This window comes from Coturnix japonica, chromosome 11 (genome assembly GCF_054131305.1).
Source record: "Coturnix japonica strain WE chromosome 11, WE-NBRP24, whole genome shotgun sequence".
Lineage (NCBI taxonomy): Eukaryota > Metazoa > Chordata > Aves > Galliformes > Phasianidae > Coturnix > Coturnix japonica.
Genome location: NC_140673.1, coordinates 12,228,508 through 12,250,858, shown reverse-complemented (window position 1 = coordinate 12,250,858; position 22,351 = coordinate 12,228,508). Strand labels below are relative to the sequence as shown.

The following is a 22,351-nucleotide window of genomic DNA, read 5'->3' as shown; positions in this document are numbered from 1 at the left end:
GCCCCCCAGGGACCCAATGAGCAGCACAACGCTGATCCAGTACTACAGCAGTGCATGGGGATGCAACGGAGCTGGGAAGGGAAGTCAAGAGAAAGGTGAGTAAATCAAACACTGCCACTCTGGCACGTGGCAGCACTGGATGCGGTAACTTAAAACAATTGCTTCTCAGAGGTTTTGATAGACGTTTAATATTTCTATAGAAGTTGTACATTTCAAAACAAGTGGGTACACAAACACGGCGCTGATTATAAACAAATGTACATTTTGCACTGCAAAACAAACCACTTAAATATACAGTCCTCAGCTGCAGTTAAATATATCTAAGGAAGTATCTTTAAAAACACAAGTATATAGACAGTCTCTGCAATAACAGCATATTTGGGATGTCCCGGGTACTTGCCTGCCATATAAGAATGAAATACAGTTACATGATTCTGGCATTTGAACCTGGACAGTGGAATGTGCTGAAGAGATTTAGTCCTTTGCAGTTTGAATGGTGGAATTTTAAGTAAGCAGGTTTCTGTGCAGAATTACATTTGTAAAGTAGGATTAGTAAATATGAGAGAGCTTTAGTTCCTCTGTTACAGCGTTCATTGTTTTGTAGTATTTAATGCTGGTTGTCAGGAACGCAGCACTGACAGATGGGTAAGAAGTTCGGGCAACACAGGCTGAGATCTTTACACCTTAGTTGTCATTGGAGGTATATATAATATAGGATCTTCCATCTATATGCAATTCAAATTAAGCAAGGTTTCAAAATCAAAACTGCAAGAGAGGAAGGGGTTGTGCTCACTCACAAGGTTGACCATTATTAAAATAAACATAATCAAGAAAGTGCTGGAAAAATACCTGCAACATCATCCTTTCTCTGAAAGAAAGTGTTGCAAGGAATCACGTTCCCTATGAGGGAACACCAGAGATACACTTTGATGGAGTCACACGTGTCAAATACCGTAACAGAAGCAGACAGTGCCACTTACTTGGGTTTTCTGGAAGACTACAGGCCAGGAGAAAATCCAGCACTTAATTCAGTGACTGAAGTACACAGTGGTGCTACCGTTAAGGTTGAGGCTGCTTAGAGCTCTGTCTGTTCTGAATCAGCTGAAAAGGCATCACAATAAGACATCTTTCTCAAAGAAAATCCATTCAGACAGAACTGTCAGTTGATGCTGATACTTTACTAATGTTTGTATAGGACATCGTCAGATCCCCAAGCAGTTATAAGACAATTCTTAATATCCCTGGCTCCTATCCTGGAAAATAAGCTGAGGCTGTTGTCACTGCAGCTGGTGGTGACGGCTGGACTTTTGGTAAGTAGGGTTTCAAGTACTCTGCAGAAGAGCAGAAACACGATAGTGTTCATAGAGCCGTAACTATCATTACCCTGTAAGTACATCTCAAATAGGGTCTTGTTTAACTGTTTCCAAACATACCTGAGTTAAGTGTATTTTGACTGAGCCCTCGTAAAGGAATGCTGTCTTCTTTTTTCTTGAAGTACTTGGGTTCCAGCCCCACGTTATCACCACTGGAAAGAAAACAAAACGTAGTTAGCAGCGTCTTAACAGCAACAGTGGATGGACTCATTCAACAAAAAACAACAGAAGTAGAACTAGAGTTCCTATGGACTTTATCATTTAGCTGTTAACTATGACTGAGTAAATGAGAACCACCTACAACTAATGGTCTGACTGTATCACGCGGTAGCCACAAACTTGGCACCAGAAGGGACACAATGCTGTGGGACCAAATCTTCATTTGTTGCCTACAAACCAAGTTTAGTGAGCAGTAGGTTGGCTACAAATCCATAAACATGGGAGTGATGGAAAGCAGCTCACAGAATGAATTTGGTATTGGAGGTGTTAATACAATTCCAGATGTCCACAGAAGAAAAAGGGCTTTATATAAGAGGGAAAAAAGCAGCTAAAAACGCAATGGATGATACTTACTTTTCCTTATTTGCTGGATGACCAGTTGCTGCAGTCACTGCCTGAACATCTGAGTGCTGATCTATTTTTGAAACCTGTGAGTTAAATTGAATCTGCAGAAACAAAAGAGCTGCAGGTTAAACTGGGCTCCTCCAGATGCAATGTGCAGCAGCAGCTGGTATTCAGAGTGGACAGTGCAAGGATTCATTTCTCCATACCTTGAAGAGCACTGAAGGACAGAACAGCACTGACTGGTGGTCAGCACACTGTCCCCTATTAAGCAGTGCTGGGATACACAGTAAGTATTAATGCATTCTGAGAAAGATTCAAAAGAATAAGCTTTGATTCTTCATGCTGTTACATTTGAGTCAAACAGGAAAGCCCAGACTCCTACCTTTGGCACTGCGCAGTGGGGGCTGGGGGTTTTGTTACGCGCTGGTTCTACAAACTTCTGGAAGGCGTAGAAGGGAGAAATGGGATGAACGAGTCCTGAGCCGGGAAAGGAAGGTCGGTCAAGCTGTAGAGAAAGAATGTATTAATAAAAGAAGAATACATCCATAAAGGACAAGAACAGGTATGGAAATGCATTTGCTGAACTGATTTAAAACTCCAAATTTCACAAGTAGCCAAATTTGCAAAGCTGACGCTTAAAGCAGGTCAGTCTATCTAATGGGAGGGAAAACAAACCTTTGAAGGAGAAGAGCAGCTTTTGAAGCGTTTTAATGTATGTACTTGTTTTAACTTACGCCGTATCCAAATGTAAGGGTAAAATTCACTTTGCAATCCATACAAAGATCATTAGGATGTCAGTTAACCTCACAGCATCAATGCTGAGGGTTTGTTTTGTTTTCATCCCATGCTCTACGTTCTCAAGGGTATTTGTAGCACTGCTAGATGAATTTTAAAAAATAAGAGCTTCAGAAATAACCCCCAGGGCCAGCACCTCAACTGGCACCCAAGGGGTTATTATGTCATAACAGTGCAGCAAACAGACCACCAGTACAGGATTAAAAGCAAAAAGGCTTTTTTTTTAGGCCATGCATTTCAATAAGTGATGACTGTAACCTATTCTTGTATCTTACCATGCCGTGAGGTGTCAGGGCAGTCCTAACACCACTGTGCACGCTGCTGGGAGTCTCCATCTTCTTTACCATCTGAACTTCATTCAGCTGTTTGTTCAGCCACGTGATCACTAAAGAGATGAAAAAAGGTCAAGCCCCTCCTCACAGAATAGTGCAGCTCTCACAAGAAAGCAAGCAGACATATCAGTGCAGTTGCCTTCCATTAATTTTCAGAAGCAGCTCAATCATTGCACCATTTAACAGATAAATAGTACAAACCTACCGTTCTCGTTGGTTTTCAATAGCTGCTTACTTTCTTCCAGTTTCTGTATTGTAGTTTCTAGCTGTTCTTGTAACTTGCAAACCTGCAATATCACCATATTATAAAACCATCAGTAAGTGTAGCGCTCATTAGGAACTCAAGAAAAATTACTGTACAAATAAGAAGTGAAGGATCAGAGAAGTTCTGTAATTACTTAAAGAAGTTAGAATTCAAGTTTCTACAGAATCAGTGCAATAACTCTTTTGAAATGACCTGTTTCTAGCCAGACTTAGGACAAGACGGCAGCAAGAGAATCTCTCTTGTAAATCAGTTTAACATGAAAAAAATGACATGTTGATTATGCACTTAAACATATTAAGTGCATAAGAGTAAATTCTTATGGAAAAAAATCAAGACCTCGTTGCTGTTCACAAATATTTTAAGGGTTCTAACAAACACTGACCAGCTGTGCTGCACACAGTAACATGTGCAGGACGCAGGGTCAGCCCATCACAGCACCCACCTCCTGCTCTTTCACTCTCAGAGATTGGCCGGTCTCCTGCAGTTCTCTCTGTTCTTTCTGAAGCCTCTCTTCTTTTTCTGCTAATAGTTTCTCCTGTTGAATTGTTACTGTATTTTTCAATTTCAATTTACTCATTAGGGTTTTCAAATCTCCTTGTAACTTCTTGATAATTTCATTAGCCTACAGAAAAGAATATTTTCAAAGTAATTCCTGAAAACAAAAGAAGACATAAAGCAAATGAATGGCACGTTCCAACAAACCTTAAGAAGTTCAGCCGACAGAGACTTAATTGTTGTCTCAAGCTTCTCAATATGACTTTGTTTCTTTTCTGTATTCTCCTCCAGTATCACCTACAAAAGAATTATAAATGTTTTATAAAGATGAAGATATGGAACACACACCACCTACAACTGTAAATAGAACCTCAGCAACTCTTTTTCTTCAATCTGCCGTCGATTTCTGGTTAAATTATATTATTGCTTAAATAGAGGTCTCTCAATTCAGCCACTTTACAAGAAGTACCACAAAATATTACAACAGTAGCTGTCTTCATCAAAATTAATTAATCAAAATTAATCCATAATAATAAAAATTAATTGATGCCATAATTTGGCATCTACATTAGAAAGCACTAAGGAAGTCTGGTTATCCAGTGACCTTAACAAAGTTCTGCAGAGCTTTAGAAATAGTGATTCCGAAACTTGAACCTTTTGTTCCTGTGTCGCATCCAGCACTTCTTTTGTTCTAATGACCAGCTGATCTTTGTCCTTGATCTCTTGTTCCAGAACAGCAACCCGTGTCTGTAGCTGGTTAACGAGTTTCTCCTTTTCATGACATTCAGCATCCAGGGTGCTGTTCTCCCGACGCAGTGACACCACCTCCTGCTTGGCTCTCTGGCACTCCTAGAATGTTGGGAAGGAATTGGTGTTTATTCTTTGGAAAAACAAATGAACAAAAGCAAATTTAAAAAGATATATATAAATTATCGTGAGCATATGGTAGAAAAATGAGAAGTAAAACTTAATAAGCCATATTAATTATTACAAGATTAATGCTCTAAAAATCATCATCTTGGTTAGAGAAATTAATAAGCCGTACATCTTCAACTCCAGCAAGCTTTGCTTTCAGTTCCCTGACTGTAGAGTCTCCTTTGTATCTCCTTTCTGTGAGGTCTTTATTGATGACCTCAAGTTCCGAGAGTCTGTTCTGCAGCTGCTGAACACTTCTCTGATGCAAACTTTCCAATTCCTTTTTCTGTTGTTCGTGCTGTTGCTGGTACTGAGTTTGTGCCTATAATGAGCAGGGAAACAACAGCAGTCAGTCGGTGAAACTGAAGATTAAGCTAAGAAAGGATTTAGGTAAGAATACTGCTAATCCTTTTCCACTCTCGTACCTGGAGAGCTTTTTCCTTCTCAGCTGTCAGCTCCTGCGTGTGTTTGCTTGTCAGAGCAGCAGTGTATGACGCCCATTCATTTTTCAGTTTGTCCAGCTCTCGGCTCTTCTCTGCCAAGCTCTGTTCAGGTTGGACAACCAGTCAGGGTTTCAGAAAAAGTATTGTGGATTTTAAGAATGCAGCATTTCATTAAATACCAAACGGTTCCTTACTGTTAATTCTTCAAAGTCTGTATTTCAGCAGGAGCCAAAGTATCCATTCATTATATCAACAGAAAAGTGAGATACTGAAAAGCTCAACTTTCTGACTTTGTGCGAATACAACAGCCTTCATTTCCAGTTCTATTTTCTCCCAGCTCAGGAGTGATCCAACATCTGCTGCTCCCAGCGCTGCATCTCGTGGGAGTTTTAAATAAACCGCTCTCGTAAGGAGGGAGGAAAAAAAACCCAAGGTCAGCAGAATTAGCTTTTTAATTTGTAATTCTCTGTTCCAGTTCAACAATGTAATAGCCCCCAAAATGAGGTCAGTAAGCATTGCATTACAAAAACATCTCCACAACTGGAGTTTTAATGGATTTCTTTTCCTATTTCATGTTGGTCAGAAAGCTCATGGAGTCTGACCCACAGCCAGCACTGTCCTCTCAAAGCACAAATACAAAACCTACCATGGAGCTGACCATAAAAAAACTAAGTCAGAGCAGCACAACCTCCAGCCCTTCTGATTTATTTATCACAGTTTCAGTTTATGCAAATCTAAGGATTCCCACCCATTTACAGAATGCACAGAAAGTTACAGATGTACGTTACCTGTTGGGTGTAGCTCAGTTTTCTGCTAAAATCCTCTTCAGTTTTCCGAAGCTTTTCTTCCAATGTCGTTTTGTCTTCCTGTGTCAAAATTGATACCAAGACTCGATCTTAGCTCCCAAAACACCCATATCCAGCTTCCACTTCAGCATCATACAATGGGTATGTGGTTGCTTACACTCAATTTGTAGAAAAAGCATCTTATGAAACAAACTTCATATTGAATAAGATATAAAATGTACATTTAAGAGAAAAAGGCAAGGAAAATATCTTGCATTATGCTTTTAATCAAGCTTTTATCTTATAATGACTTGTTTACAAAGCAGTTCCCTTAGAAATAGATCAGCTGAAATACTGGAAATTTAATTAGTTAAAATGGCTCATGAGGTGGCTGTCAACATGACAGTGCAATGAACGAGAGGCAAACAGCCAGGCTATGAAAGAGGCAACAGTTACACGAGGAGATCATTAATTTTGGAGTAATTCATTGTCATTGTTGTAATTGTGAGTTGCTATTTAGAGCCAGTAGCCCTGTGAAGTCCATGAAGCCTCAGAATGGTGCACACACACATGATTTCCTACAGCAGAAGAGGCAGGAAGCTTCCAGGATGGCACAAGACTATAAAACACCAAACACTGAAGCATTCAACAGCTGAACAACACATGTATGTAAAACACCAGGTTTTCTGCCAGTTTACATTATAGCACTTGGTTGTGTGTGTATCTAAGATTTTCATTGCTAGAGTGAAATAACAATTTAATGTTTTAACAAGCAGCCAAACACCTGCATGCAGTGATGTGCACAAACAGAATGACCAAAGCAAACCAAACTGCACAACTCCCTGCAGGCTTCTGAAAAATCAGGACTGATAAAAACATGACGAACCATTCCTAAACACGACGAACCATTCCTAAACACCCCCAGCATCAGGGCCTTGTTGCAGCCATGACTCTTCACTTTACCTTAAGGCACTTCAAGCAGCTGGCTAAAAACTTCTTTATTTCTGCATCATTTCCCGGTAGGAATTTTAGAGAGAGATGGGTGAGGTGTTTGAAAGGGTTGGTCTCCACTACATTTAAAGAGACAGGTGTGCGATCTAGAGCAGATGCTGAAGAAACCAACTGCAGCAAAAACCTGGGGGAAAACAAAAACAACCCACCATTTTTTTACTGAGTCTATTTGTAGGTCCTACAAGCTATTTTCAAATAAAATACACTTCTATACATGCAATAAAAGGCTGTCATGGGTTTGTTTTGAAAAGGACTAAGACCTTCAATTCCTATCAATAATTATCAACTGGAACGCTCACACAGTTTATCAAGGAATGTAAAAGAACAAAAACACAACTGGTATTGGGTTCTGACAATGTTCAGAAGCCCCTCTTAGACTCCTGAGTCCAACACCAGGTCAGGCCTTTTCCAAAGGAAAACAGACCCCTGACTTCCATGTATCCCATCAGCTACAGCTACGTTCACATGCACAGCGCATGATTCAGAAGCAGCATGTGCTGCACAGCGCATCCTTGTCACCACAGCCAAAGCCATGTATAGAAACCTCACTAGACAGAGGAGTGCGCCTCTGCTCTGCCCCACCAATTTTTATATCTGAACACTGACATGAAAGCAAGAGAAATTCCTTGTTGGAACACCTCGTTACTCTGCTTTCCCTGTGAAAGAACCAATTCTTTGTATTTCAGTCCATTACTGCCCAACACTGCTCCCAGCACAACAGTGCTGCGCCCCTTCCAGCTTAAACTCTGCTAAGGAGACAGTCAGCAGGCAGCAACAGCACGGCTGAGAGCACCTGACATTGAGGCTCTGTCAGCAACACCCACCCAACTGAGGTTAAATGATCCCTGTGCCACTGACAAACAGTTTATAAACTCAAACACACACACAGGGCAATACGTTACTCTCTTATACTTACCTTGGGATATCTTTGTTCTGTTCTTGAATGCATTGCTGAAGCAGATCTATGAACTTCTGTGGGAAAGCAGAGAAGTCCACCAAGAGACCTTGCTGGGATTTTAAACTGCATAGACAGATGGGGGGAAAATATCAGCAATACAGGTGAGAAATGCTACAACTCAAAATCTAAGATGAATCTTTAAAAGCTCTATTTCATTCTTCACGACCATTTCTAAGCACTCACAAACATTACAACTTCACCTGCCTTTGAAAATCTTCCTCAGATATGACAAGGTTATAAAGGAAAAAAGGATCAGCATCATCAGTCAGTCTCACAGCCAAATCCTGAAAGAAAGACAATGAGATATGATATTCAATACCATACACCACTCCGTACAATTGTTCAAGTATCATAAAGCAGTACTGCAAACAGCCTACTTAATACTACTATTACTCTGTACCCATGAGTAAGAATTGTGACAACTCATTTAGGAGAAAGCTTTAATGTTTAATTTTAAATAATACTGTGGGAAAAAGCAAAAGCAGCAGCTCAGGAAAACTACTTCTCACCACAATAACCAATGCAGAAGCCATTCAGCTTCCAGCTGCAATATTTCACAATCCTACACGTCTTATTTTACATCAAGGAAGTTAACTAAGTTGCTAACACTAACAGAGCTCTTGGAGCTTTACAAACACCCAGCAGTTACACGTGAGCTCGTTGCTACAACTGCTGCTGGCACGCAGCCACTTGTGCAGGCTGCTGAGGATCAGAGCCCTGCTTGGTTCCATGTGCCATGAACTGATGGAGCACAGGGATTTGTCTGCTTGGACTCCAAGTGTCTGTCAATGCTCCCACTCACACATGATGAGACACATCACATTGTTCTCAGCTGCTCCTTCACTCAGCATCACCACTGCTGCATTAGCAGAAGCTTTAAATAAATGACAATAACTGGCTGCACTCACACACCAGCCTTTCTTCATTAACTCTACCATCACCTGATGGCCACTCGTAAACATCCTGATAGGCAGGAATAAAGCTTAAGTGACAAAGTAGACAGAACACAGATCTTATAATCCCAAGGGGAATCATATTGCTGACTTCCTAGGAGTTTTTTCCTGCAAATTTAGTACATTATTTCTTTCCTGCCGCTCTAGATGAATTGCAGGTATTCCAGGACAGCAGCACACACTGATACGGAACAAGATGCTGCACCCACACACAAGTTGTTGTTCTCATTAGTTGAGAGGACTCTGCAGGGACTGCTGGGGCTGCACACCCTGACATAGGGACCAAGGCCAGACATGTCCTTAACCTCCCCCAAAGGTCCCCAAATACTTCTAACCTTTAAGATTATGAAGAACAGAACTCAAATGACAAACAGACCAACATCTTACTCTGCTTTTCCTTTGCCCATTTGTCCCACCATATGAGGAAATACAACTAAAACGATGGAAAACACAAACACAACTAATCCACAAACCTTTTTATGAACGGGGTTAGATACTGACAGCAGCTCAACATTCACTCGAACGTTTAATCTCCTGCGTACAAAAAGGTGCAACTCATTAATAAACCGAGGAAATGGCCTTCACAAGCCCCGCTCCCACCGAGCCTTTACCAGCCCCACCTCACAGCAGGAACGCGGCCCGCAACTGCCGGGGCACGGCCAGGAGCGAAGGGAGAACTCCTCCAAAAGGGAGTTAAGAACCGCCCGCACTTAGAGACGAGGCCGAGACGAGGCCCAGCCTTATCCCGCCCGCCGCTCACCTCTCCTCGCAGCCCTGTCCCCTCGCCTGCACGCACAGCTCGCGGTTGAACAGCAGCTCGGCCGCCATCTTACGCTTTGAGTTTGGCGCCCGGCTCTACAGAGGAGGAGCCTCAAGATGGCGCCCGGCGCGCGGGGTGAGGCGGGAAGGAAATGGCGGCGCAGGAGGCGGCGGGCGGCGGGACGGGATCCGGAACGGGCCCGATGGCGGAGCGCTGCGCCTTCTTCGTGCAAAGGAAGAGGCGATTCTGCAAGATGGTGCCGGCTCCAGGGAGGCGATTCTGCGGGGAGCACGGACAGCACGAGGTACCGGGGCAGCAGGAGCCGGGTCCTATGGGTTGGGTTTGGATGTAGCCGGTTCGTGCCCTGTGTCCCTGACCTTCTGAACTATTGGTTCCTCATCAGCTGTTGTACAACAGCAGCACTGGGTGAACGCTGACGTGTTGTCCAAAACTTTCTTTTTAATCAGAAAGAAAATGACAGGAAAAGAATCCCGTGCCCTCTTGATCCGAAACAGTAAGTACACGCAAAATGCTTTTTAAAATGTATGTATGTGTTTTGCATCAGGGATCTCACAATAACTGGCGTAACTTGCTTTTCCTTTCTCTTTGGATTTCAGCACTGTGTATGAGGACCAACTACAAAAACATTTAAAGAAATGTAATTCCAGAGAGAAGCCGAAGCCGGTGAGTGTCAGCTCAGCTGTGCAGCCCTTTTTGGTTCATATGTGGAATGGGTTTTTCTCGGAGATGTTCTTTGGGAGTGGTCTCTTGCAGTACCACCAAAACACTCATTTAAAGCTAAAAGGGAGCGGTAGATGTGTCCTTGCTTCTGGCCTCTCCTAACCCAGTTCTGCCAGCTTCGTGCAGGTTAGTGAGTCATGGAAAGCTTGGCTGACAAATGCAGGCAGTGCTGAAAGAATGAATAGGATACGATGTATGTTGCAGCAGCTGTTCCAAGACAACATGATAACTGCTGCGGTTGTAAAGCTGTCATTGTTAACAGTCTAGAAAGCATGAACGGCCCAATCCTTAGTGAGGTGTTTGATCTTGTAAAGATGTGCTAGAGCAGTAACTTCTGCTGGGGAATCAGGATTGGACTTCAGGAAAAGAGTTGTGTTTTTTTCCCCTTTGGAATCTCTTCTTTTGCAGTGGATCCTGTTGCTGTGCACATTATGCTGAAGGCACTGAAGAACTTGGCTTTTTTGCTTCAGAGTAATGAATAGACTCAGATTGGTTTTCTTTTGCTTTTCAAAGGTCTACTTTGTTCAAGATATTAATGCAGGTGTAAAAGATGTAGCGGAAATACCAGCAGATCAGGTGAGTATGTTTATTTGCTCTCAAGCTCTTGCACTACATAACGATCTGCCATCTATGGTATGGCTGAAGAACTGGCAAAAATAAAACGTCTTGCCTTTGTGTTTTTTTCCTTAAAAAGGTTACTCTGTCTTCCCTACCCAAAGAAGAGCTAGAGAACTTAATTGTCAAGCTGAAGAAAGCCACTCATGGTGAGTCCACCTAATACTAAAAATAATACATTTTGAATAATTGTTTCCATGTTATTTTTGCTGTTAAATATTCGTTAAAAGATGAGATGAACTTGATACTGGACAAATCTGAAGTAATTAAGATGTAGGCAATCCTCTAATAGCTAAATTTCACTCAGCAGAATAAACTACATTGAAGGAATGATAAAACACTGATCTTTTCTTCATACGGCTACCTTCCCTTCTGTGCTTTTTTATTTGTTTTCTGCTCAAATACCACTATGGATAAAAAATATATATATTTCTGTTACAAAGTTATGATGATAGACTTAAGCTCCAAAAGGCTATTTGGTTTGTGCAATAATTTGAGCTTGCATCTGAGCAGGAGTTTTGTAACATAAGTGTTGCAAAAACAGAAACACTTGAAACTTATACTGAAAAGTTTTGTATTTGTATGCAGGGCTGGAATTTGACCTTAAAGAACAAGTACTCTCTCACCAGGCTTTACAGGAAGCCTTAAATGACCCAAAGAATGGGGACTCTGCTTTCAAACACTTGAAACAACAGGTATGATTACTGCTATGGATGCCTTTAAAAAGGTGTAACTGTTGTAATGACTGCATGTGCATAGTGTTAGATACTTTATACAGCGGAAATCTGATGCTTTATAATTCTGTGCTTTTCAAATACTAACATAAGAATAGCTGTTTTGCTGAGTATTAGTAATAGGTTTATTAGGCTCCTGAAGAACATGTGGTTCTTCTGAGCTTTCATTTCTTTATTTTATATTGACTCAGAATAAATTGAAGTTACTGAGTGAAGTTCTGAGGAAGGGTAATGCTAATTAGCCAGAAATCATAATTCTTTTCCATGTGCACACAGAACCTCTTTCCTAATCTGTCAAGGAAGGAAGGCTTGAAAAAGTTTTCTGCAGTTTGGTGGCATCATCGTATATTTGCGTGGTTCATGAATAATCTTTTGATATTTGTAGGCTTCTATTTTAGGTAACATGGAAAAATTACATTTGCTTGGTCCAGGAAGATGCTTTGTTGAGTTTGGAGCTGGGCGAGGAAAGCTGTCTCACTGGGTTGATATTGCCTTACAAGATGTTGAAAATATTCAGTTTTTGCTTGTGGAAAGGGCAACGACAAGATTCAAGGTAAAGGAGGATATTGTCATATTAGCAGAGTATCATTTTTAAACTGTTGTCATCAAAGCTGTTCGCATTTGCTTTTCATCTTCCAAAATAATGTAATGTCTTTGAACCATTAAAAGTTGTGTTAGTGTGACTGTATGTGTTCCTTGCTTTGCCAACAGGACACTTAGTAGAAAAAAATCCTGGTGTCTTAATGTTGGAAATTAACTTCAAAGGTCACCAAAGCTGCTCACTAAGAGCTGCAGCAAAACTGTAACTATTAGCAGACAATGCTATTTAATTACCCTGTTTTATTTACATAGGTGGATGGAAAACATAAAAGGAGAGATTCTATATTTGAAAGGCTTCAAGTTGATATTCAGCATTTATGTTTAAGTAAGTTATTTCTTGACCTTAATACCTCTGAAACAGAGGCTTAATTTTAGAATGGAATACTGGATATCAAGTCAGTTTGTATGTGGCACACTTATGTGTATCTGGTTCTTGGTGGTTACTTGGGACACATCGATGGTGCCTGTATATATAAAAAGTAACAATTTTAATTATTAATCAAGAATTTGAAATTTCTGCTTTTTATGCAGCACACCAAAATAAGTGATACATTGTTGTTGCTTTTTAGAAGTTGCATGTTTATACACGACTTAGTTTTATGCGTGCAGAAAGAAATAAGTTGTGTGTATCACTGATGTGATACTCAAATCAGTACTACAGAGTATGTAGGATCAGCTGTCTTCAGGAGCTGCACTGATGTCACGCTTACATTTCACAGTATGGACAGGCTGGAATGGTTAAATGGATACATTTAGCTTAGCTTAAATGCAAAATCCTGTATTTCTAATACCGCATCTTATTAAAAGGCAAAGTATTTAATTAATTGTTTAACTGGAGCTAATCCCTCAGCTGCAGATAATTTTTGAGTTCTCTCAGGTAATCATTTTACTGCTGTAAATTATTGCTGCTTAGGATGAAAAGAGTATTTCTAACAGCATTAAAATATATTCTTTGCTTTTTGTCAGGGCTGAGTTGTTTAGGAATAACCTAACCATATGCTTCTCAGACACAGCATCTGCTGCTTGTCATTTAAAAAATATTATCTTTTCAGTAGCTTATAATTCTGTGTACAAACCACTGTATTTTTAGTACTGGTAAACATATATTTGTTAAATGTGCTGAAATAACATTATCATAATACAAGTTGTTGTGTATTTTGTTTTGTTTGTTTTTCAGACAAGGTACCCATTTTAGAGAAGAAAAAACTACCAGTGGTAGGAATTGGGAAACATTTGTGTGGTGCTGCCACAGGTACGTGTTCTATGTGTTAGCCACAGGACAACAAGAGAATCTTTCTGGTTTATTACAGAGTAGACCAAAGGACAGTGTGTGGCATGGGCTGTGTATTTGTCAGCGGTTGAGAGTTTTTTGTTGTTGTTTTTTTTTTATTACACCACCATCTCTAGCCTAACATTTTTCTTTCTAAATTCATATTGGCTCTGTCTGAATACACATCCCAAGCGAACAACAATAACTTTTTTTCTCTCCTGATAATTTTCAACTATTACAGTTTTTAACTAAGTTGAGAAAGACCTCTCATGTATGAATCTTATGTGGGTATTGTTACAAAGACGACACAGTCATACAGTTAAGAAGTATATGTATTATTAAGAGGCATAAACATTTGGACATTAAGAAGCATATATATTAAATAGATTGTATCCTGGATGTGAAACTTTTAGAGCAAATGTTTGCATGCTGTATAAGGGAGGAGATCCTCTTACAGTATGCCAGTCTAGAAAACAAAATATTTCAGCTTGATTGGGGTAGAAGAAAGACTGAAGAGAATAAGAACTTAGTAGCTGTACAGGACTCATAATATTCATTTAACATATAAGGTTTTCATGTTTTCACAGTATGCTTCTCATTTAGCCATCCTCAAAGATGTTGCTTTTAGGCTTGTGGTGCACACTTTTGTTCTTTTAGGGAAGCACCAACCCAGCAGCAATACAGCCTATGTAAGTAAAAGCAAGGTGTACATTGCTCTTATTTTCAGTCTCTCTTTTTTTGTTGTTGTTGTTTTTTTTTTTTCCCAGATCTTGCTTTGAGATGTTTGGTAGAAAGTTATGCAACTTGCTGTAATGAAGAAAATGAAGAGCCTGCACCAAAGCGTACTAAGAATGAGGCAGAAGGGGCTTCCTACAGTTCAAATGATGATGATAATGAAAGGAACAAAGAAGACTTTAAGCCCGTAGCTGGAATTGTTATTGCGCTGTGCTGCCATCACAAATGTGACTGGACACATTATGTAGGCAGAGAGTTCTTCAGATCAGTAGGACTTGGACCAGTAGAATTTCATTATTTTCAGAGGATGAGTAGCTGGGCCACTTGTGGCATGAGAGGAACCATAACCAAAGCCTCTACAGATGAAGAAAGTGAAGACGACACAACCAACACTGAAGAGCATGACCAAGCATACAGTAAAACAGAGACTGCTTCTGACGCTCTACAAGGGTACAGGATTTTTTTTTCTAGCATGCAAACTCTTGCAAAAATCAGAATTATGTATATTGGAACATGGAATTTGTTTAGGTCTTCAAAATAACTCATTTTACAGAAGCAATATAATTACTTATTTAATAGAAACATTTTAATTTAAAAATAGAATTTTTGAGAGCATAAATATATGTGCTTGCCTGATTTGAAGTGAAATTAGACTGATTTTTGTAGTCTTTCTAAGCTCAACTGCTAATGTTAATTAACAAAATTACTCTCCTAACACATTCTGTTTGTCTTTTTTTCCCCTCCTTGTGGAACTAGGCTCCTTACTGTTGAAGAGCGGAAGGAGATTGGTTCCCTCTGTAAATTTCTGATTGATCACGGACGGATCAGATATTTACAACATCGAGGATACAAGGCTGCACTACAGTACTATACAGATTCCTCTGTGTCCTTGGAGAATGTCCTGTTGACAGCTGTCCCAGAGACAACTACGTGACAAGATACAGATTTGGAACTGGCAGAAAAACTATAAAGTCTATCTGGATTGTACTAAAAGCAGATTCAGTGCTTACAGAAAACCTGTTTTAGTCTTTCCTTATCCCAAGAAAAGATTTTATGTTTCTTAGTTTGAATGGAAATTAAAAATACGCAAAACAATTCTCCTTACTAGAAAAATGATATCCCTAAGAATTGCAAATAATTGCAAGCCATATTGTTAGGAAGAAGTATCTTTTGATAGATAGTTTCTACTCACAGTTAAGTTCTTTCATCATTAGCAGTTAAGATAGGGGCATCAGAAGTGCAGCTTTCTGCATGTCCTGAAAGACAGTGGGTTAAAGTAAGAGAAATTAACATAATTTGTTTCCAGTTAGACACTCAGAATAGCTTTGTGTTTCCTCCTAAATTATTTAAGTGCCAGCTTCTGGTAACCGTACCCCATCCTCAGTAAAAGTCTTCTTGCAGTCTTTGGAAAATATTAATCCGGGCTTTCCATGTGTCATTTGTATACAATGCTCTAGTTTTCTTTTATCCAGTTTAGCCTTCCCTTTGTTGCTTAATTCTGGGACTGAAATTAACAAATAAAAAACCGTACCTGTTTTCTTCAGTGACTCCTGGATATACATGTGCATGAATTCGATGCCGAACATTTCCTGTTGTTCCTCTTCTTCTGTATTCTCACAAGGAGGGAGTGTTATCTCTAATTCCAATGGGTTGTCTCTGAAGTTGACAAATCTGCCAGGTCAGTGGAAAAGGTTATGATTCGTCTTGGCCAGAGAGAGCTTTTGAAATTAAATTAAGGTTTATCTCCCTCTGTTCATAGTCCACTTCCATAATCTTTTCCACGTATACCATGGCTTGACCATTTATGATGCTTGCCTTAGGGCAAAACTACAGTGTGCCCAGAATATTCTAACAGCTGTAGGAAAGAAGCCAAATAAACCCCATATAACAGACATTTCCCTACTTTAGGAGAACATCACCTCTGAATCCTTATCCCCCAAACCATTACACCCAACAGTAGCTACCATTACCTAGGAACAACTGAGACTGTGTAGATAAAGCCTACAGTCCTCCCTTTACAAATTAAAGCTTGTACAAGCTTACTTGTCCCGTGATGTGCAAAAATGTGTGAGTCTCCTTAACCTTTGGGGGTGTAACTATCATAGCTTACACTCTTAAATGGATTGTGCTTCTCAAAGCTTTCTTGACCAGATTCTCAAATGTGAATCTGTGTAATTATGCTGTACAATTGTGGACACACCTTTTCCACTTAGCACCACTCTATGATATACAACTTAAGGGTGGCTTTAAAACTTATCTGCTGGCATTTCTATTTCTGTTGCTTTTTCTTACCTCAGATTTGTCATGTGCATCATACAAGAAGGAATATCCTTAAGTTTGTTGTTGCTAAGAACAAGAGTACTAAGATTTTTCATATTAACAATGGTTTCTGGCAAAGAGTTAATTTCATTCCTTTGGAGCCATAAAGTATGAAGATTTTCCATTCTGTAAAAGTAAGTATTTATTCAATCAGCCAAGATACTGAAAATTTCTATTGGTAAGATTTATTTTCTTAATTGATTATTTCTAACAACCACATAAAGGACTTGCATAAAGAATAATAAAAATCTCAAAGAAAATCCCATATCCAAAATAACTGTATAATCTGCTACTTGAAAAAATTATTAGCAAGAAACATTTAACTTGGTGATAGTGAATGTATTATTTATTTATTTAGTAAATGAATTACTCCATTTTATCAAAAATACACAAAAGCTGATAGATCTTAAGTTAGCCATCAGGTTAATATTAAAATAGCTTTTGAAACAGGATCTAATCATTAGAATTTCAATGCAGTGGAATTCAGACTATGATGTGAGCTTTGAGCTGTGTTTACCTGTCAATAGCATCAGGAAGCATCTGGAGTTGATTTCCTCCCATATCTAACCATTCTAGATTTGGCATGTTCAGAAGAGCTGAAGGGATGGTGGTAAACTGATTCATACACAGATCTATGTGTGAAAGCTTCTTTAAATCACTTAGCTGAAAGGAAAGAGATTAAATGCAATTCTGTATTGATGTTCCATTACAGCACTGATGCAGTCACGTTTACTGAAAAAAAGAAAGTTTAATATTAAAACACATTTTGCAGTTTGTAAACACAGAATGGTTTCTGAGTTACGTTAACTGAATTTCAGTCTACAATTACAGCACTTACCTGGAGGGTAGGGGCGTAGGTTTGAAACTGTTCAGGTGGTTACACTTTATCTCACTTAGCGTGAGCACCCTAAATGCTGAGAAGCTGAATATCATCATTGCAATGCATATACATCCCAAATATAAAGAAAAGGAGTTATAAAGACATCACCTGGAGCTATTTAAAGGATATGTAGGTGTGGTGCTTAGGGACATGTTTTAGTGGCAGACTTGGCAGTGGCTACATTAAAGGTTGGACTTAATGATCTTAGAGGTCTTTTCCAATATAAATGTTTCTGTGATTATATTTTGTGATGACTGTCTTTAGTATTTCATACTCAGCTGGTGCTTCTCCATGCAATTTGCTGGTAAAGTCCAGGTAAATATGCTTTTAATTATATGGTGGCAAATGGCGTGAACTTGTATTCTCAGCCTTAAAAGGGAACTCATCCGTGCTAAGGTATCAGATCCACAGTGGGGTAAATCACACAGTGAAGATCTTCAGCCTAAACTAGCATCAAATTGTATTGCTGTCCCCTATGCTCATTTATCTAGACAATGATTAGCTCTTGCAACTACTCGGGTATATTTGCCCTTGTCACATGTCTTCAGTTGGATTAGTGGTATGAATACTGTTTACACGTGCATTTTATTTTATAGCATTAGAACAGCAAAGCAAATATAAGAACACAGAGTAAATTCAAAATATACATCACAAAATAAATAAGTAAATAAATCAGAATAGTCAAAACCTGCGGAGGAAGATCACAGATATTCCTGTTGACAGCCAGTTCCAATCTTTCCAGACTGATGCAATTACTTATTTCCTTAGGAACAGACTTTATTCTATTGTAACTGAGAAGCAGCTCTTGGAGGCCAGTCAGCTGGCCTGCAGAGAGCACAAATGAGAAAGAATGAACGTGAATATTTATCATATTTGAAGTAAAGCATTAATGTTTTTCTGTTATCCTAATAATGCTATAGAAGAGTTCTGTGTTCACATAAGATATAAATAAAAAATCTAAATTAAAGGAGTTCAGGACTCTAGTACAGAATTCTAGATGAGTACTTCAAAAAATCCAAAAACCTATGAAAAGAACAACTCATGCCATGAACTCAGAAAATGAAGCCTGTTTTTAGTATCACTTTTCTAAGCAGGTTCTCTTATGTCTAATATCTGTTGTGCCTATGAACTTTTTTTTTAAACATCTCTAGGGATTTGGTGGCCTTAAGATCTCTAACTGCCAAATATAAGTAATGTTTTTTAGCTACACAGTTGTAAAGGTAGGCAGATAAAATGCAAGAAATTGCATGATTGTATAACATTAATTTTCTTAGAAAAGCAATATAAAATAAAGTACAGCTCACCAATTTCTTTAGGGATGCTTTCTATTGAATTCCGAGATAGATCAAGAACAACAAGATTGTGAAATCTTCCAACAAACTGCGGAATTCTCTGCAAGCTGGTTCTGTGAAGCTGCCATTCTTGGAGATGGACTAATTTCAATAAGCAGGAAGGTAATGTCTAAGACAAAAAATATGAATCCAAAGAAATTCAGCTTAATAAAGAAGAATAAGGGTTTAGGCAGAAAGTGGTGATAAGATTTTTCTTTTCTCATTAATATTTTGTACTGTGATTAAAAAAAAAAAAAAGATATTTTCTTTTTCTTAAGCTACACTGTAACATCCAAAGAAGAACTCTATCACTGTGGGTCATCCCAACCATCAGTTTAACCTACACACTGTTTTCTCTTAGAATTTAGACACCAGCACTACTGTCATTGCTTGAAAACTTTCAGGCTTTATAACAGAGAATTAGGCTGCTCTGTTTGGATTGTTGCCTTTAAACAAGTATCTAAATAACATTTCCTGTTCTGTTAAGGGAAACAGCAAACAGCTGAGAGCAGAAGGATAGAAACACTCCAGTGTTTACACGTTAGATATTCCAAACAAAGAACAGAGCTTTCCTATTCTGAACACCAGAATATTGCTGGCAGGGCTGTTACTCAACATCGTCTGATTCTCTTCATAGAACTGGCACCTGCATTTCTGCATTAATAAAGCTACCAGCTCTGTAACTTGTCCTCACTGCTAGATTCCATTCTGTTGTTGATTCTACAGTTAGCCAGTTCTCTATATGCATTAGAAATAAGAATCTGAGAATCTAACTTTCTCATTGTCACTCAGAAAGTAAGTAACAATAAAAAACCTTTTTGTGCATCTAAACACAAGAGGTTTTTCATCTTGAGATATTTCAGTGGTTTGGGTGCATTACAAAAATGAACATGTACCTAATTAAACCCATATTTTGCAATGTAAAATTACTTGTAATGCAAGACAGTCTTTTGGACTTCATTTTTGCAGAGTAACACTTAATACCTGGAACTAAAAAAACCAGCTTGCTTTTACATTCTCACAACTGTGCATCTCAATTTGTGGTTAGCAAAGCAAAACATGAGCATTTCATGATTAGGAACAGTACAGCTGTGAGAGTAAAAATGCAAACAGTAGTCTTCAAATGCATCAAGTCATTCAGACCACTGCAGTATTAATACCTATACACAATACCTTCCATTCTTCTTCCTCTATTCTTAAAACTGCTCTTCCATCTTCATTAATTACTTTTTCTTTGAGTTTTGCTAAAGCAGCTCTCTCCTCCCAGACAAGCAGTAACCTATAAAAGAAAATCTGTCAGTGGTGCAGCGATGAATATAGGCAATGAGGCAGTTACTTTGAATGAGTAACAATATTGTTTCTGGTTGCTAATTATGTTATCAACTGGGGGAAGATAAGAACATAAAGTAATGTTTGACTGTTTGACTAAGTTAATTTATAGTAATTCTATTCATACGCAGCTCTGCAGAGTTGAGTTTTACAGTCAGAAGGAAAATAAAATTTTATTCAGTTTCATCACATTGCAGCCAGGAAACAAAGTAAATTCATGTGAGGTGACAGGACCAAACTCATGCATTTTGAACCAGTTTTGTGGTGGGACAGAAAGCTTTCAGTTCCACCAAACAGAAGTTCAATCAAACAAGTTCAATCAGATGGGGATTCTTTTAGCTTTGTTTTCAGTGGAGACTTGAACAAGAATTTTAATAATTAACCAACTTCCTTTTCTGGTTTTATTTGTAACTTCTGAATTTGTTATTCCATCTCAAACATCTGACAAATAAGGAATGGTTCTAAAAATGCAAAATTTCTTCACGTTTCATGAAATTGCTGGCTACTCAGAAGAGAAGACCAAGCAACTGTTAATGCTTCCACTGAGAATAAAACAAATCAGAGCAAATCAGAGCATGCACATAGAAGAGGATTTTAATATCTGTATCTAATAGTTTTAGTGCATATGCTAAGATTTTAATCATAGAACACATCTGATTGATTGATCTGAACGTATTGCCAGATTCTAAGCAGTGGGAATTCTACTGCAGTATAGATTAAAGAATTAGACTGTGGATGAGTTTGGAAAGACTACTTCTAGTCTTCTGCAGTGTAACTTAGAGTCTAGCTTTCCACTTATCACCTACAGTTTACTTACCTTCCCGCAGACCTCTCTCTGAACTCCTTTTCTTTCCTTAATTCTTCATTTATCTTCTGTATTCTCACTTCCCAAAGTGTCTTTACAGCAGTGAATGATCCAATACAAACGGCAGTTTCAGTCATGGTTCTTACATGTTCAGGTTCAATCACAGGACTCCAACTGCTAATTTCAGTGCCTCAATGCGTGTATTATGTACCACATGGGGGAAGTGACATGAAAACTAAAATACAGACATATCTCCTTGATTATATCATTAAATATAGTTAATGCAGAGCTAAACATAATATTCTCAATTGCTTTCTATGTACAAAATAATTACATCTGAAATAAAATACAATATAAACAAGAAAAAATGGCAATTAGTTTCAAAACTCAGTTTTCATCAAAATAATTATATGATCATCTAGAGAATTTGCCATGGGAGATCATTAAACCACAGCACTATTATCAAAGATGTTGACACAACTATAATAAATAGTGACAAAAAATAAATAAATTAGAAAGTATAAAGAATGTCAACATTCATTTTGGGAAGCAAGTTAAATACTAACTTGAATGTACAATTTTAACTCTTTTTTTCCCCAAAAGGTACCCATCTTTTTACAGTCTCTTCTGCATTCTCGAGAACAACTGTTTCTATCAGTTTGTTACAGTTGCAGACTGAGAACAACCATCATGATTAAACGTGGATGTAAGAATTAATTCCCCTCCCAGGAAGAAATTGGTGCTCTGTGCAATTCCAGGTAATTAATCATTACAGTTGCATCCTGAGTGGTATAAATACTTGCAATGAAAGGAATTTTGCACTGAAATGTTGCTAGGAACATATTAGCATGTGCATTTACTTATTTGTCTTAATAGTATCTCTCACACTGTAGCGTACAGATGGCAATGCATTACCTTTTTAAAAAAGACTTCTCATACTCTTCATATCTCTCTTACCATCTTGTAGACCTCCTGAGTGTCAAGATCCAAGTCAAATCAGGCTAATGTTTTGAAATCATCTTTTCCTTAGGGAGATAATTAATACATACTTTTCTGAAGAGCAGTGAAGGCACACTGTTATTCCAATAAGTACACACTACTAAAAAGCATTCTACTGCCATTTTATGTTTACCATGTCTTTTGCAAACATAATTGTTTGTAAAGTCTAATTGTATTGAAATCAATTCAGAAGATACAGTCAAGCAAATACTAATTTTTAATTGGCAATATTTCTTCTTGTTCTAAAGACAGCATGAATTCATATTATAAAGTTTGATCCCTCAGCTCCCCAGAAAAAAAAAAAAAAAGAAAAAAAAAAAAAAAGAGAGAGAGAGAGAGAGAAT

At 38.5% G+C, this 22,351-nt stretch overlaps 3 protein-coding genes across 11 annotated transcripts; 1 reads left to right on the top strand and 2 right to left on the bottom strand.

Annotated features, from left to right (window-relative positions):
* Window positions 1–162: 162 nt before the first annotated feature.
* SASS6 (SAS-6 centriolar assembly protein) lies at window positions 163–9,745 on the bottom strand. Of its 4 annotated transcripts, none has more exons than XM_015870159.3 (17): window positions 9,650–9,745; window positions 9,363–9,423; window positions 8,137–8,220; window positions 7,895–7,999; window positions 6,931–7,102; window positions 5,971–6,048; window positions 5,165–5,284; window positions 4,870–5,061; window positions 4,479–4,673; window positions 4,032–4,121; window positions 3,772–3,951; window positions 3,270–3,351; window positions 3,008–3,117; window positions 2,320–2,442; window positions 1,947–2,038; window positions 1,434–1,525; window positions 163–1,331 (listed from the first exon to the last, which is right to left on the bottom strand). In XM_015870159.3, the coding sequence occupies exons 3-17, from the start codon at window positions 8,196–8,198 to the stop codon at window positions 1,249–1,251; spliced, it is 1,776 nt and encodes a 591-aa protein (XP_015725645.2). In that variant the 5' UTR covers window positions 8,199–8,220; window positions 9,363–9,423; window positions 9,650–9,745; the 3' UTR covers window positions 163–1,248. The 4 variants fall into 4 exon arrangements, with proteins under 4 accessions (XP_015725645.2, XP_085368297.1, XP_015725644.2 ...); XM_085512171.1 differs by having other exon boundaries at window positions 163–1,101; XM_015870158.2 differs by having other exon boundaries at window positions 8,141–8,220.
* Window positions 9,746–9,791: 46 nt separating this feature from the next.
* On the top strand, window positions 9,792–15,891 carry TRMT13 (tRNA methyltransferase 13). Of its 4 annotated transcripts, none has more exons than XR_014932997.1 (11): window positions 9,792–9,953; window positions 10,117–10,163; window positions 10,267–10,333; window positions 10,904–10,966; window positions 11,085–11,154; window positions 11,594–11,700; window positions 12,138–12,292; window positions 12,592–12,664; window positions 13,517–13,591; window positions 14,377–14,794; window positions 15,101–15,891. XR_014932997.1 is itself a non-coding variant. In XM_015870162.3 (11 exons), exons 1-11 carry the CDS (start codon window positions 9,801–9,803, stop codon window positions 15,276–15,278), a joined length of 1,419 nt encoding a protein of 472 aa, XP_015725648.2. In that variant the 5' UTR covers window positions 9,792–9,800; the 3' UTR covers window positions 15,279–15,891. The 4 variants fall into 4 exon arrangements, 1 of the variants encoding a protein (XP_015725648.2); XM_015870162.3 differs by having other exon boundaries at window positions 12,125–12,292; XR_014932996.1 differs by lacking the exon at window positions 12,592–12,664.
* On the bottom strand, window positions 13,924–21,154 carry LRRC39 (leucine rich repeat containing 39). 3 transcript variants are annotated; one of them, XM_015870170.3, is made up of 9 exons: window positions 21,021–21,154; window positions 20,048–20,153; window positions 18,848–19,004; window positions 18,232–18,368; window positions 17,181–17,326; window positions 16,637–16,789; window positions 15,876–16,015; window positions 15,537–15,600; window positions 13,924–14,700 (listed from the first exon to the last, which is right to left on the bottom strand). In XM_015870170.3, exons 1-8 carry the CDS (start codon window positions 21,143–21,145, stop codon window positions 15,539–15,541), a joined length of 1,026 nt encoding a protein of 341 aa, XP_015725656.1. In that variant the 5' UTR covers window positions 21,146–21,154; the 3' UTR covers window positions 13,924–14,700; window positions 15,537–15,538. The 3 variants fall into 3 exon arrangements, with proteins under 3 accessions (XP_015725656.1, XP_032302197.1, XP_085368301.1); XM_032446306.2 differs by having other exon boundaries at window positions 13,924–15,600; XM_085512175.1 differs by having other exon boundaries at window positions 13,924–16,015.
* Window positions 21,155–22,351: the final 1,197 nt, after the last annotated feature.

Excerpts from the sequence above, each read along its gene's own strand:
- LRRC39 (XM_085512175.1), bottom strand. The coding sequence starts at position 21,145 with ATGACTGAAACTGCCGTTTGTATTGGATCATTCACTGCTGTAAAGACA. Across the intron at positions 18,369-18,847 it reads AAGCATCCCTAAAGAAATTG|GCCAGCTGACTGGCCTCCAA; the intron begins GTGAGCTGTACT and ends TGCTCTCTGCAG. Across the intron at positions 16,790-17,180 it reads CTTCCTGATGCTATTGACAG|AATGGAAAATCTTCATACTT; the intron begins GTAAACACAGCT and ends TTACTTTTACAG.
- TRMT13 (XM_015870162.3), top strand. The coding sequence starts at position 9,801 with ATGGCGGCGCAGGAGGCGGCGGGCGGCGGGACGGGATCCGGAACGGGC. Across the intron at positions 11,701-12,124 it reads TCAAACACTTGAAACAACAG|GCTTCTATTTTAGGTAACAT; the intron begins GTATGATTACTG and ends TGATATTTGTAG. Across the intron at positions 12,665-13,516 it reads TATTCAGCATTTATGTTTAA|ACAAGGTACCCATTTTAGAG; the intron begins GTAAGTTATTTC and ends TTTGTTTTTCAG.
- SASS6 (XM_015870158.2), bottom strand. The coding sequence starts at position 9,717 with ATGGCGGCCGAGCTGCTGTTCAACCGCGAGCTGTGCGTGCAGGCGAGG. Across the intron at positions 9,424-9,649 it reads GGACAGGGCTGCGAGGAGAG|GAGATTAAACGTTCGAGTGA; the intron begins GTGAGCGGCGGG and ends TTTTGTACGCAG. Across the intron at positions 5,285-5,970 it reads AACTGAGCTACACCCAACAG|AGCTTGGCAGAGAAGAGCCG; the intron begins GTAACGTACATC and ends CAACCTGAACAG.